The 12,968-nt window shown below is 30.7% G+C and overlaps 2 protein-coding genes across 7 annotated transcripts; one reads left to right on the forward strand and one right to left on the reverse strand.

Moving 5' to 3' along the window:
* Positions 1–1,176: 1,176 nt before the first annotated feature.
* Positions 1,177–8,095, reverse strand: LOC135963656 (zinc finger protein 354A). 6 transcript variants are annotated; one of them, XR_010576854.1, is made up of 6 exons: positions 7,771–8,095; positions 6,993–7,703; positions 3,436–4,011; positions 2,743–3,278; positions 2,575–2,670; positions 1,177–2,501 (listed from the first exon to the last, which is right to left on the reverse strand). XR_010576854.1 is itself a non-coding variant. In XM_065515597.1 (5 exons), the coding sequence occupies exons 2-5, from the start codon at positions 7,606–7,608 to the stop codon at positions 2,632–2,634; spliced, it is 1,761 nt and encodes a 586-aa protein (XP_065371669.1). In that variant the 5' UTR covers positions 7,609–7,703; positions 7,771–8,095; the 3' UTR covers positions 1,177–2,631. The 6 variants fall into 6 exon arrangements, 4 of the variants coding, with proteins under 4 accessions (XP_065371669.1, XP_065371668.1, XP_065371671.1 ...); XR_010576855.1 differs by having other exon boundaries at positions 2,575–3,278; XM_065515597.1 differs by having other exon boundaries at positions 1,177–2,670; positions 2,743–3,272.
* Positions 8,096–10,165: 2,070 nt separating this feature from the next.
* Sirt2 (Sirtuin 2) lies at positions 10,166–12,510 on the forward strand. Its single transcript, XM_065506244.1, has 4 exons — positions 10,166–10,379; positions 11,088–11,179; positions 11,239–11,335; positions 11,395–12,510. The coding sequence occupies exons 1-4, from the start codon at positions 10,304–10,306 to the stop codon at positions 12,270–12,272; spliced, it is 1,143 nt and encodes a 380-aa protein (XP_065362316.1). The 5' UTR covers positions 10,166–10,303; the 3' UTR covers positions 12,273–12,510.
* The last annotated feature ends 458 nt before the right edge of the window (positions 12,511–12,968 follow it).

Below are 12,968 nucleotides of genomic sequence, written 5' to 3' on the forward strand. Positions count from 1 at the left end.
TTTTTCATAAATTCAAAACCAAGCCCATATGGCTTATATACTACACAAGAACAATAATACTTTTAAAATTATCGAAAGTTTTAGGAGAAATTTGTTTGGATACCTATTTAAATCAGATATTTATGACGTTGCTCATAACTTTTTTTTTCAATTTGTATATTTTTAAGTTGCCTAATAAGAGTTATTCTAAAGAATATATTTTTTTCGTTGCTCATAACTCAAAAGAAGTTTCTTTCGCCACCTTGGTTGCATTTTATTAGTACATACATTGAATTTAACCTTCAACAAAATACGCAAAGCAGAAAATGTTATTTCAACAGAAAGCCGTTTAGCCGGCAGTGCGTAGACAATATGTACCAATTTATTTAAAAATTGCAAAAGTATCCTTTTTCTCTTCCTAATATTGCAAGAAATCGGCTTCTACGTCCAGTCTCATAGGTTTAAAGCTCTCTATTTCAGCTATAGCTGCTAATAACTCTCGCGATGTATTGCCTTTGTCATCTTCAGAAGATAAATCCACTTCAAGTTCTCTAATTGATGTTCCGAACAACGATGACGTATTTAGATTCGTCGATTCGTCAATCAGAAAATCGGATATTGGTTGAAGTGGAGATACTTCAGCTGAAGTTAAATCGAAAATAAAAGTTATGAGTAACGAAAAAAAATATTTATTATAAATAACTCTTATTAGGCAACGCAAAAAAATATAAATCGGAAATAAAAGTTATGAGCAACGAAAAAAAATATTTATTATGAATAACACTTATTGAAAAGCAAAACTTATTTTCATTGAGAACTATTATTTAAAGAAACAAAAATTTATTTTTACAATATAACAGTTATTGGTAAATTTTTTTAGATATTTCTTATAACAGTTATGTCTCTGTTTTGCATTTTAGTTGACGATACGTAATATAAAATTTACATACCATTTTATACAAATTTTAAAGAATTGTTAAAAACTAATGAAAAATATAGATCATAGAAGTTATTTATAATAACAAATATTATCAAGATGTCGTTTGTAAAATATGACTTCCTTTATTGTTTGCTGGGATATTCATTGTTTTAGTCAATTAATTGAAGCTAATTAATTAAACTCGATCTTTTTCATCGCAAAGAATCGAAAAAAATACTCACTTTTAATTTTCGACAAACTTACAAATAAATGAATAGTTATGTTGTAAACATACTTTATTTTTAAACGTTTATTATAATTTTTATATACTTTTTTTTATTTTTAAGTACATTATCAATTATTGTTGTTGTTGTTGTTTTTCAAAAAATTCAACGTATAAAAAAATCATTACAAAAAAAATTATACATGATAAAATACTTTCTATATATATTTTTTTCTTTTAAATTTTTATTTTTCCATAGTTTTGTTTTATTAATTTTGCAATTATTTTGTTTATATTTTCATATTTTCGTTCAATTTACTCTGATGTTTTATGGTATGATTTTTCCGCATAAATCTATGCTATAGTAGTATGTAGTAGTAGTTACTAACACGTGTACGTTAAAAATAAGTTTAAAATTAAATAGTTTTGTTTAAAAAGAAGGTTGATAAAAAGCAAAGCTTATTTAATTTAAATAAAGTAGGGAAATAACTAAAATATTGTATAAAAAAAGTAATTTAAAGAGAAAACTTTATTAAATTAAAGCAAAATATGAATAAACTTAAACAATAAGTTCATTTAAAGGAATTATAATAATATTATTAAGACAGCAACAGAATAGGAGAAGGAAAGTAATGTTTAACACCCTGTATTTATTTATTTTTTATAATAGTATTTAATTTTTAATTTATTATTACACAAGAAGAGAGCAATCTTTCAATTAACTCTAAGAGTTTTTTTTATGTATGTATGTAGAGTTTTGTAGAGTATGGCTGCACAGCAGTTTGTGTCTTAGAAAGAGAAGAAGGAGCTTCTTTTGTATACCCTAGATAGTTTTTTTTGTGTGTTTAATTGTTTTTGTTTTGTCTCTGCGGGGAGAGGAAAGAGATTTAGTTTAACGAACATCAAAACTCTAAGCCTAAAATTTAGTTTTTAGTTTTAACGAATTTCTAAGAAATTCTTCTAAAGAAAAAACAGTAACTTCTATTTTATTAAGAAGATATTTTGCTTCTTAACTTTTGTTGTTTTTCGTTTTTGTTCTAAAGATAGCATGTATAGTATGTTTGTTTGTTTGTATGAATTTCTGTTTTCTAGGAAGGTGGCGAGAGGATTTGTGACAAGAAATATTTTTGATTTATCCAAAGTAAACATAAAACGGTTTAATTTTGTTTAAAATTAATTCTTATAGAATTAATTGCAATTGGAAAATAATTTTAAAATTAAATTTTAAATTTGTTTATGTTTTAAATCCTGTATGCACGTATGTATGTTTGTTTGTGTATGTATGTCGTTAGAATAAATATGCAATTTACATATAATTTCATTGTTATATTTACAAAATTAAACGATTTCCAACTGCAGCAACAAGGATATAATAACCATCTAAACAAAAAAAGTAAATGAAAAATGTCAACAAACAAATTCATAGAATCAATAACTTTTGTTTAATACGAACCCCCCGCGCCTCCCTCCTCCTTAGCGCAAATCGTACGTATAGTATTTATGCGTGAAGTTAGATGAGTGTGTGATTGAATGAGATGTTATTGTGTTTCTGTGAAATTGAAAGAAGTTTTTAGTATGATTCTTCTCCTTCGACTCTGCCTCAGCCAGTATGAATACGTACATGATTTGTTAGTGTACTTTTTTGTCTAAATTGCTTAGGACAATAGGAACAAGCATAGGGCTTCTCGCCCGTATGTATTTTCATATGATTATTTAGTGTGGACAATTGTCTGAAATGACTTTCGCATATTTTACATTTATAGGGCTTTTCACCGGTATGGGTCTTCAAGTGATTTGTTAGTGTACTCTGCTGGGAGAAAGTCCGGCGGCAGACACTGCACATAAATGGACGATCAGGACAACTGTTGCGTAAACAGTGGGGTACAATGCCTGTACTGGTGGTGATGTTGTGGTTGTTGTTGTTGTTCGCTGATGCAAACTGTTCCTTCGTGCTCAGAGTGCTAACGGTTGTATTGCTGTCTAGAAAGTGTAACAAGGGATGGTGTTCTACTTGTGGCTGAATTTGAAGGTGTCCTGAAGCGGTTGGTGTCACCATTATGGTAGCTGCTGCTAAAGGGATGTTATTACCACCAGCCTGATGATGGTGAGGATGATGATGATTCCCTACTTGCACCACTGATCCTCCTCCTCCTATTACTGGTTGTGTGTGTTGATGTTGTTGTCGTTGTTGGTGGTGGTGTTATGTTGATGGTTAGCGTGTAAAAATTCAAAATAAAGTTTTTTGTTAAGCGTAAATAATGTTCAATTTTACTTTTTTTCACTCAGTGGAACGGCGACAAAACAAGCGCCTCACCTGTGCCTGCTGTTGTAGAGTTGGTTGTTATGGTGGCCACTTGATTGGCATGTGTCTTCATGTGATTGTTAAGGGTGCTTTGTTGACGGAACGTCATGCAACAATAAGCACAAGCATAGGGCTTATCACCCGAATGTATCTTCTTATGATTTGCCAATGTTGCCAGTTGACTAAATGACTTTTCGCATGTATCGCATTTATAAGGTTTTGGATCAATATGCGTACGTTCATGATTATGCAGGGTACTTAGTTGTGGGAAACGCTTTTGACAGATCTTACACTGGTACGGCTTGACCAGCTCATCGGCCTGCGGCGAATTGTAACTGCCTGTGTACAGGCTCTTCGTAATGTTTTGTCTTTGCTGTGGCGTATACGTTACAATTGTACTTTGTCCTTGTTGCTGCTGTTGTTGTTGCATCTGCTGCTGATGTATTAATTGAGCCTGAGCAGCAGCTGCTGCTGCAGAATGTACAATCGACTTTGTGTGTCCCTTTCGTGAAGTACCCTGCGTCTGTTGCGTCTGATAGTTTAGTATTGAAGCTGGTGTTTGATTTGATTCTGCAAGTGAAGCAAAAACTAAAAAAAACAAGCAAGTGTTACTAATTTGTATAAATTAATTAGCATTCGATTGTTGTACAGTAAATGAAATGAATGGTTTACTTTTAAGTCAAATTTAATTAGTAATTGTTGTAGTTCCATAAGCAGAAATAAACGTTTTTATTAAGAATTTAATTTTTAAAATTCCGTTAAAGAATCCTTTAGACAAAAAGTATGAACCAAATCCTTTATACAAAAGTATAAAGCTTTTGGTTCATGGTCCCATTAAAAGCATGGCCCACATTTTGTTTAATATTCTTATGTACAAAACACAACTAAGCAATTGTTCGGCAATACATTTTATGTTGAAATTGAAATTAAAAAATCCAAATTAATATTGAGAAAATGGAATTTATAAATTTGATTTCAATTTCTTTAATGTTAGGAGACATTGCAGATAATGTTACAAAAACATGTTTTGCACTAATTATAGTTATTTTTAAAGATGTAAGAACAATGTTCACCATGTCTAGGTTACTTTTTTGAACATCTTTATCGAAAATAGAATATAATGTGGCTTAAATAAGGACAATATCAATTTAAAAATGTAATTAACTGGATATGGTTTTGTTAGAAGAATTCATATAATTTTTTAAAATTATATCTCTCGCATATTGGGAGATAGATGAAAACTCATGATCAAGACAATTTTCATAGCTTATAGTGAGTGAATAAATATTAATTATAATTTTAATGTAAATTTGTGTTATTTGGTGCTTAATATACATCAAAATGTTTTAAAAGTTTATTGCATAAAAACAATTCATTGAAATTTAGAGATAAACATATTTCGATTTTAATTTTTGAGAGAAAGATTCGTAATAATACTTGCAATGAAAAATAGACTTGATAACGAAATTATAGAACTTTTGTATGCAGTTTCATTTTAATTTTAAATACTAAAGTCGAATATTGTTAAATTTTTAAACTTCAGTTCAAAGGAAATACGGTAAATTTTAATAGCTTGAATTAAGAATTATTCCCAAACAAAATACAAATAAGTTCAAAGTGTAAAATTGTGTTAATACTTTCAGGCTTTAAACTTTCGATTTGGAGTATTAAAAACATCTCATTATTGGCTTTTTTGGAATTGAATTACGAAGGAACCTGTTTTAAAGAAAATTTAGCAAACACCAAAAAATAGTTTTGTTTTAATGGAATATTCATGTGAAAACCACAAATGTATATAATTTTTTATTTATTTTTTTTAAAAAAAAATGTGAAAAATCTAAAATCTACAGTATTTGTTGTACCAATTATAAATTATCGATCAAACGATCCAAAGAACACTAAAAACAAATAACTTAAGACTAAAAATTGTGTTTAAGTATAACACAGTACAACACATGATTTTGGGACTCAATTCTGACAATTGCACGTGAAAGTAGCCCCAAAAATAAGAACTTCTGCATCATTAGTTTTGTCAAGTTGGCTGCCGTAATAATTTAATGACCATACGAATTTGTTTTCCTCAAGGTGGATTTTTATCACTTTTTCTATATTTTAGCACGGTTATATCTCGTATACCGTACGGAATATCTCTTTTGTGGCTGAAGCAAAGTTGTAGATATTGAATAGTAGGAAAAAAGTACGGAACATACCTACCCGAAAAAGGTGCACCCAGTGCCTTAAAAATCGCAAAAATGCCCATTTTTTAACCAATTTTTCACCTTTTTTGCTCAATAACTGGATTACAAATCCAATTATGGACCGATCACCATGAAATTAGGTCATGTGATTTGTAACTATATGAAAGTTATTAATCATGAATTTTGTATGTATACCATCATTTTTAACAGATTTATTCACTTTAAAGTGATTTTCGGAAGCGGGTCTTATATGGGAGCTATGAATAATTATTGACCGATCATAATAAAATTTTTTGACATGAATTTTATATATATAAAACTTATTTTGAGCGAAATTTGTGTAGATACATATATAAATTAAACATTTATGACCGATAAAGTCCAATTTCGGGAGGGCATTTGTATGGGGGCTAAGTGAAATAATGAACTGATTTCAGCCAATTTCAACAGGCTTCATCCTTGTGCCGAACAAATTATATGTACCAAATTCTTTTATGATCGGTCCATAATTTGTCATAGCTCCCATATAAGACCCGCTTCCGAAAATCACTTTAAAGTGAATAAATCTGTTAAAAATGATGGTATACATACAAAAGTCATGATAAATAACTTTCATATAGACACAAATCACACGACCTAATTTCATGGTGATCGGTTCATAATTGGATTTGTAATCCAGTTATTGAGCAAAAAAGGTGAAAAATTGGTTAAAAAATTGGCATTTTTGCGATTTTTAAGGCACTGGGTGCACCTTTTTTGGGTCGGTATGTTCCGTACTTTTTTTCTACTATTCAATATCTACAACTTTGCTTCAGCCACAAAAGAGATATTCCGTACGGTATACGAGATATAACCGTGCTAAAATATAGAAAAAGTGATAAAAATCCACCTTGAGGAAAAAAAATTCGTATGGTCATTAAATTATTATGGCAGCCAACTTGACAAAACTAATGACGCAGAAGTTCTTATTCTTGGGGCTACTTTCACGTGCAATTGTCAGAATTGAGTCCCAAAGCAATGAACTGAAAAATGTTGTACTGTGTAATTATAGAATGTTGATTTGTACATTGAAAGAATGTTATCCATTTCGAAGCGATCATAAGAACTTATAGCATAAAAAAATAAAAATGTTTTTGTGATAAAAAAATGGAACAATGTTAATTGTGTATAATTAATTTAAGAAAATGTTATATGATTTGATGCAAATAGTTTAATGAAATAATTTTAACAAGCCAAAATAAAATAAATGTCAATACAAGATTATTACAAACAAATATAAAATAATAACCATTCATTTCATTTAATCGGATGAGGTAGAAGAAGAAGCAAGAACATCAACAACAACCATCAGTTCAATAGACTTTTACTCACCCTTATGCGTTTTAATATGATTTATCAATGTCGATTGTTGTCGAAAGTCCTTAGAACATATATTGCATTTGAATGGTTTCTCGCCAGTGTGAATCTTGACATGATTCGTGAGTGTCGATATTTGGCGAAAGGCCTTGTCGCAGTGTTTACACTTGTAGGGTCTTTCGTCGGTGTGTATCTTCATGTGGTTTCGCAGTGTGGTTAATTGGCGAAATTTGTTTTTACAAATGTGGCACTGTTTCTTTTTGCGTGGATCATCAATTATTGGATCGGGCATCTCTTCGGGCATTTCGATTTTAGTCACTGGCATCGGCGTGATAGGTGCAGGATTATTATTTAGCGATGAGGAAGCTGCCGCCGTTGTTGAAATGTCCAGTAAATGAACCAATGGATGTTGTGGATGTAGCATGGCTTGATGTGTGGGATGTTGTATGGCTTGTACCGCTGTTAATTGATGCAGCGTAAAGGGTGTTTGCTGCAGTCCAGCTGCAGATATTGTTGTCTGTTGTTGACCCGAAGACGTCACCCCGTGGGAAGTGGAAATTTGTGCCGGTGCATAATGTTGATAGTTGACCATGGCGGCCGCACTTACGGCTGTAGCATGATTGAGATGCATCTTGCATGAGGTATTATGCGATTCGCCCCTACTATTCGAGTCTAGTACAAATTAACGCAAATCTGTCCCAATTGGACTGTACTAATTAAGAAAAACTTTAAAAACATCTCAAATTAATACCATTTTTATTTACAAACTTATCGAGAAAGTGGACAAACTTACCCCTTTTCACTTTGCTGGCTGTAACGAGTGAATGTGTCTTGTTTTCGTTATTATTGCCACTGTGGCAACGTGTGTGTTTGCTTTTCTTCTTCCAATAGAGATAGTTTTGTCTGTGATTTCACGTTTTTTTCTTTTGCTCACATTTCACTTTATTTTCATCATGTTTTCACTTTATTTGCAACTTTAACTTTATTTATTATCGAAAATCAATAAATTTCCCAAGTTTTTATGCATTTATTTGTTATTTTTCATTAAATAATTTTCTTTTCTCAAGGATTTTAGTTGGTTAAAAAAAATTTTCAGGAAAAGAAAACAAACAGCTGGGTTGGTCAATTTGTCAAGTTTTTAAAAACAACATTGTAGGGTTGCATTTAGAAAAAAAGCGTGGTTTTACAATGTTGCATTTAATAGGAGCAGATTGTCAGAGTTGTTTTTTCGTGATTACATCAAATTTCAAAGGTATAAAATAGGAACTGCTACTGGGCAAATCGTTTTCAAGATTGGCTACATATTCTAAGCATTTAAAAAGTAAAGATTTTTGCTGTTATTTCGCTAACGGTATTTTAAAGATTATGGTAATTTATGTTTAACATATGTAAATGCACAAACATTAAAAATAAGATGGTGTTACATTTTAAATTCTATAGACTGCAATTCTCGTACTGGCGCTCATTACAATTAACTCAATTATTGATATAAAATCATTTGTATATTTATAAAACAAAATTATTTATACAATAACGGTAACGATACTTAATCGCATCTCTCGAAAATGACATGCGTATTTTTTCGAATAAGGACAAATGGATAAAAGAAAATGTCAAAAATAAAAAAAATTAATTTCTCAAATATACACAAATAATATTTGTAAAAAATATTATTCTTATAAAAAATTAATTTAAAAACATAATTTACAGTTTCAATAATAAAGTAAATTTTAATTTTTTGAAGAGAAAATTTGTGATGTATATGGAAAACAAGAACTGAAAATAGATGTGTAAACCTAGTGGTCAAGACGTTAATACGCCCCTTTGGTAGTAGTTTTGGATCAAATCAAGATCCCAGTAACAGTTTATTTTTTTATAATTTTTTTTGTGTTAATATTCATATTTTCTGCTGGGCGAAGGGACATTATACTCTGAGGTGTATCGAACACCGCATGCTCAACAACAAAACAGCATGCAAAATTTTCTTCTCCTTAACCCGACATTACCTCTGGCATCTACAAACACAAGAGACTTGCGCAACTAATTTACCTAGTGTGATAGGTGTCTAATAATCAGTAACATGCTATATTATACCCATAATTTTTTTTTATTTAATATATTAATTTCAATTTATTTAAATTATTAATTTCATAATGGTCAGATTATTTTCCAAATATATGAGAAATTTACTATTATATATTTACTTTAAATTCCTATAACTCTTAAACTATGAGAGAGCGGACAAAAACTAGACTACAAGTAGCAGTAGCAACGAAAAAACACAAGTATGTAGTCTAGTTAAAAAAATAATAAAAACTCGGAGTCAATAATTACTACTACTACTGCTACCTTCACAAAGAAAAATTTAAAAGTATCAGAGTAATTTATTTTCTATTGCTACCTTAAAAATTAAAAGTTTTGATGAAGCAGTCATTAATTTTTTTATTAATTCTGCTACTTTTAAAATTTAGTAGTAATAGAATTAGCAGTTGAGGTAGTAGAAGAAGTAGCAGTTGAAGTAGCAGCTAAGTAGCAGTGAGGTAGCAATAAAATAAGTCAAAAATAGAAATCTTTAGCCAAAAAAGTATATTATGTGTTGTTGTTGTGAATGTATATTTGTGTAAGTTGGTCGTGTTGTAAACAAAAGTTCGGCTTTTTTTATACACACAGAAAACACGATCTTTCTGTTAGCAACACGAACATCTGAGACGAATAAAAACGAATAATTCTTTCAAACTCTCTCAAAACTGAAGATTTTCTTTTTTGACTACTTTTATTGTTACCTTAACTGCTGCATCAACTGCTACTTTACTGCTACCTTAAAAATTAAAACTCGATATAGAGCAGTAGCAATGATTTGTATTTTTATGCTACTACTCCATTTACAATTCATGTTCTTTTACTACTGCTCTGTTAAGAGTTTTATATTTTGAAGGTAGCAGTAGTTTTAAAAAAACGAGAAAACGAAAAAAGAAAAATGCAACTGCTACCTCTACATACACTTTTTTGAAGCAGTAGTTGTAGCAACAGTTAAAAATTTGTTAGTTATCGTAGCTTTTTAAACACTGGTTTCATGTAGCCGTGTAGCCTGCTGTCTTCAATGTGTTTAATGATGGAGTATAAAGTTGAACAATATGGCAGCATTAACATAATTGACATTTGTGTGTTATGGTTTTTTCTGGTTGGTAAAGTAAATATTTATTGGTAAATTGTACTTTAATAAATTATCCAAGACGGCGTCCCTACTCCTTTCCAGAGTTCAAATAACCAAACAATTTTTTAAAAATTACGAATTACAGCGACGAGGAGTTGTACAATTAATAAATATGAGTGAAGAAAAACCAATATCGTCAAAAAATAAAAACAAAGAAAGTCTCGCCGAGCGAGAGAAAGAAGAAACAGGTAAGTGAAAAGACACGCTTTTAGCGACTGACGGGCGGACATAGCTAGATCGTCTTAAAATCTTATGAAGACCCAGAAGTATGACTTTATACATTAGGTTAACGAACAGCTTTATATTATTTAAAATACACTAAAATCGTTGTTGTTAAAAAGTGAACTAGACGAGCTACCTAGTTCATTTTTGAACTATGAACTAAAGTTTAGTTCACTAAACTTTAGTTAAACTTAGTTACTAAACTGAGCGGTCATTGAATTGAACTATTAAGCACAAATCGAGTTGGAAGTACACGGACGCTATTTGTGCTATTGAATCGATAATAAGAGTGGAATATGACAATGTACGAAGAACTAAGAGCATTGGGTATGGGCGGCTGTTTCCGTTGATACGGAAATCGCCTTGGTTTTCGAATCTTATCCGGGCATAATTTTCGTGGTGAAACACTTGCCAAGATGAATATTCTTCAATCAAATCTTGTGGAGTCTGTGATGAAATTGAGGACATATCGCATACATATATATTTTTTATGCATTACCAATGATAAATTTGCCTTTATTACTTGATTACAACTAGTTGGAAGGTTTTCTAGAGGACGGCACGTTTGAGCTTATTTTCATACCTATTAACTGAATTTATTAAATCCATTGTGTCAAACTGTAACGAAATTTTTAAAATTCTTAATATAAATTTTTATATCAATTTATTTTCAGATGACAATGCTATGGAAGTCATCAGGAAATTTTTTTCTCAAAAACTTAATTTAGTTACAACTTTGGATGAAGAAGATGATGGTACAAAAAAGGTTTGTATTAACGAAATTAAAAAACGAATATATGTATCTAACAATAATTTTTATATTAGATAATTGAAAATCTAACATTTGAGGGCTTGTGTGACCACTGGAAGTCCAAAGGTTTCAAAAATATTATAACCATGGTTGGTGCTGGTATATCAACATGTAAGTACATATTTCATTTAGATTTTCAAATTAAATTTTTAATTTTCATCTTCTTTTAGCGGCTGGTATTCCCGATTTCCGATCACCTGGCTCTGGCTTATATGATAATTTGCAAAAATATAATTTACCACATCCTTCGGCCATTTTCGAAATGGACTATTTTGAAGATAATCCACAGCCATTCTTTGCTTTGGCTAAAGAACTTTATCCCGGTTCTTTCAATCCCACTCCATCACACTATTTTGTAAGACTTCTTCAGGATAAAGGATTGCTGTTACGCCATTATACCCAAAATATTGACACACTTGAAAGAATTGCTGGTTTACCTGATGATAAACTGATAGAGGCTCATGGCACATTCTTTACCAATCATTGTTTGGGTTGTCGTAAACTTTACTCCATGGAATGGATGAAAGATCAAATCTTTTCGGACAATGTACCCACTTGTACAGATTGCAATGCTGTAGTTAAACCTGACATTGTATTCTTTGGTGAAAATCTGCCAGAGAAATTTTATACACTACCAGCCAAAGATTTTAATAAATGCGATCTGCTCATCATAATGGGTACTTCATTGGAGGTGCAACCTTTTGCTTCCCTTATTGATCGCGCAAACACAAAGTGTGTACGTTTATTAATCAATCGCACTAAAGTTGGTAATGATTTTGGTGGTATGAGCTCTTGGTTTATGAGTGGTCCGGGACTAATGTTTGATAATCCCAAAAATACCCGCGATATCGCTTACATTGGTGACTGTGATGATGGCTGCTTGGCTTTGGCAGAAGCTTTAGGTTGGAAGGACGAATTGAATGAGTTAATTAAAAGTGAACATGAACGTTTAGATAAAGAAAATCCAAAGGATAAAAAAAATATTTCGAAAAACTCAAGTGAGGATGACGATAAAATAAAAGAAGAAGCTAGAAAACTGGATTCATAATTTTCTCAGGCTTAGGTGCAATATTTCATTTAGTGATTTTATTCAAAAATACATATTTTGAATGTAATAGGAAAATTCTTTTAAAATTTGATTAGCAATTTAGTTTACATGACTATAAATGTGTATGCAGATACATAGTATATATTTCTTTATGTAATACTTGTTAAGAACAATTTATGATAATAAAAAACTAGTATATACATAATATATACATGTAGTAATTAGTACTTATAACAAATTTTTGTTTCAATATATGTATGTACTTCACCCAAAGAATATTTTTTTAATAAAGCTACCATCGGTTATTTCATCGGATTGATGAAATGAATTTAGTATAAATGAAAAATTTACCAGAGATCAAAAAAAAATGTAGGTATTATTATTAGGTCACGTCACCGTTGTTTACCCTTGTGAAAATACGAACTTTTACGTAATCACAACAACCAATACATATTCACCCCTATTATGTAAGTCGTTGTCGACACAAAGTCACGTCGACAGCAAAAAAGTGGTATATGTTTCGCCGATATCGATAAAAATTATTTTTATTTATTTTCAAAACCCTAGCCTTATTAGTCATAGATCCCATATAAGGCCCGCTTTCGAAAATCACTTTAGCGAGCATAAATCTCCTAAAAAAAAATGTTGGTATAAACATAAAATAAATAAGCTTTATATAGACATAAATCACACGAC

Source organism: Calliphora vicina, chromosome 1 (assembly GCF_958450345.1).
Source record: "Calliphora vicina chromosome 1, idCalVici1.1, whole genome shotgun sequence".
In the NCBI taxonomy this organism is placed as follows: Eukaryota; Metazoa; Arthropoda; class Insecta; order Diptera; family Calliphoridae; genus Calliphora; species Calliphora vicina.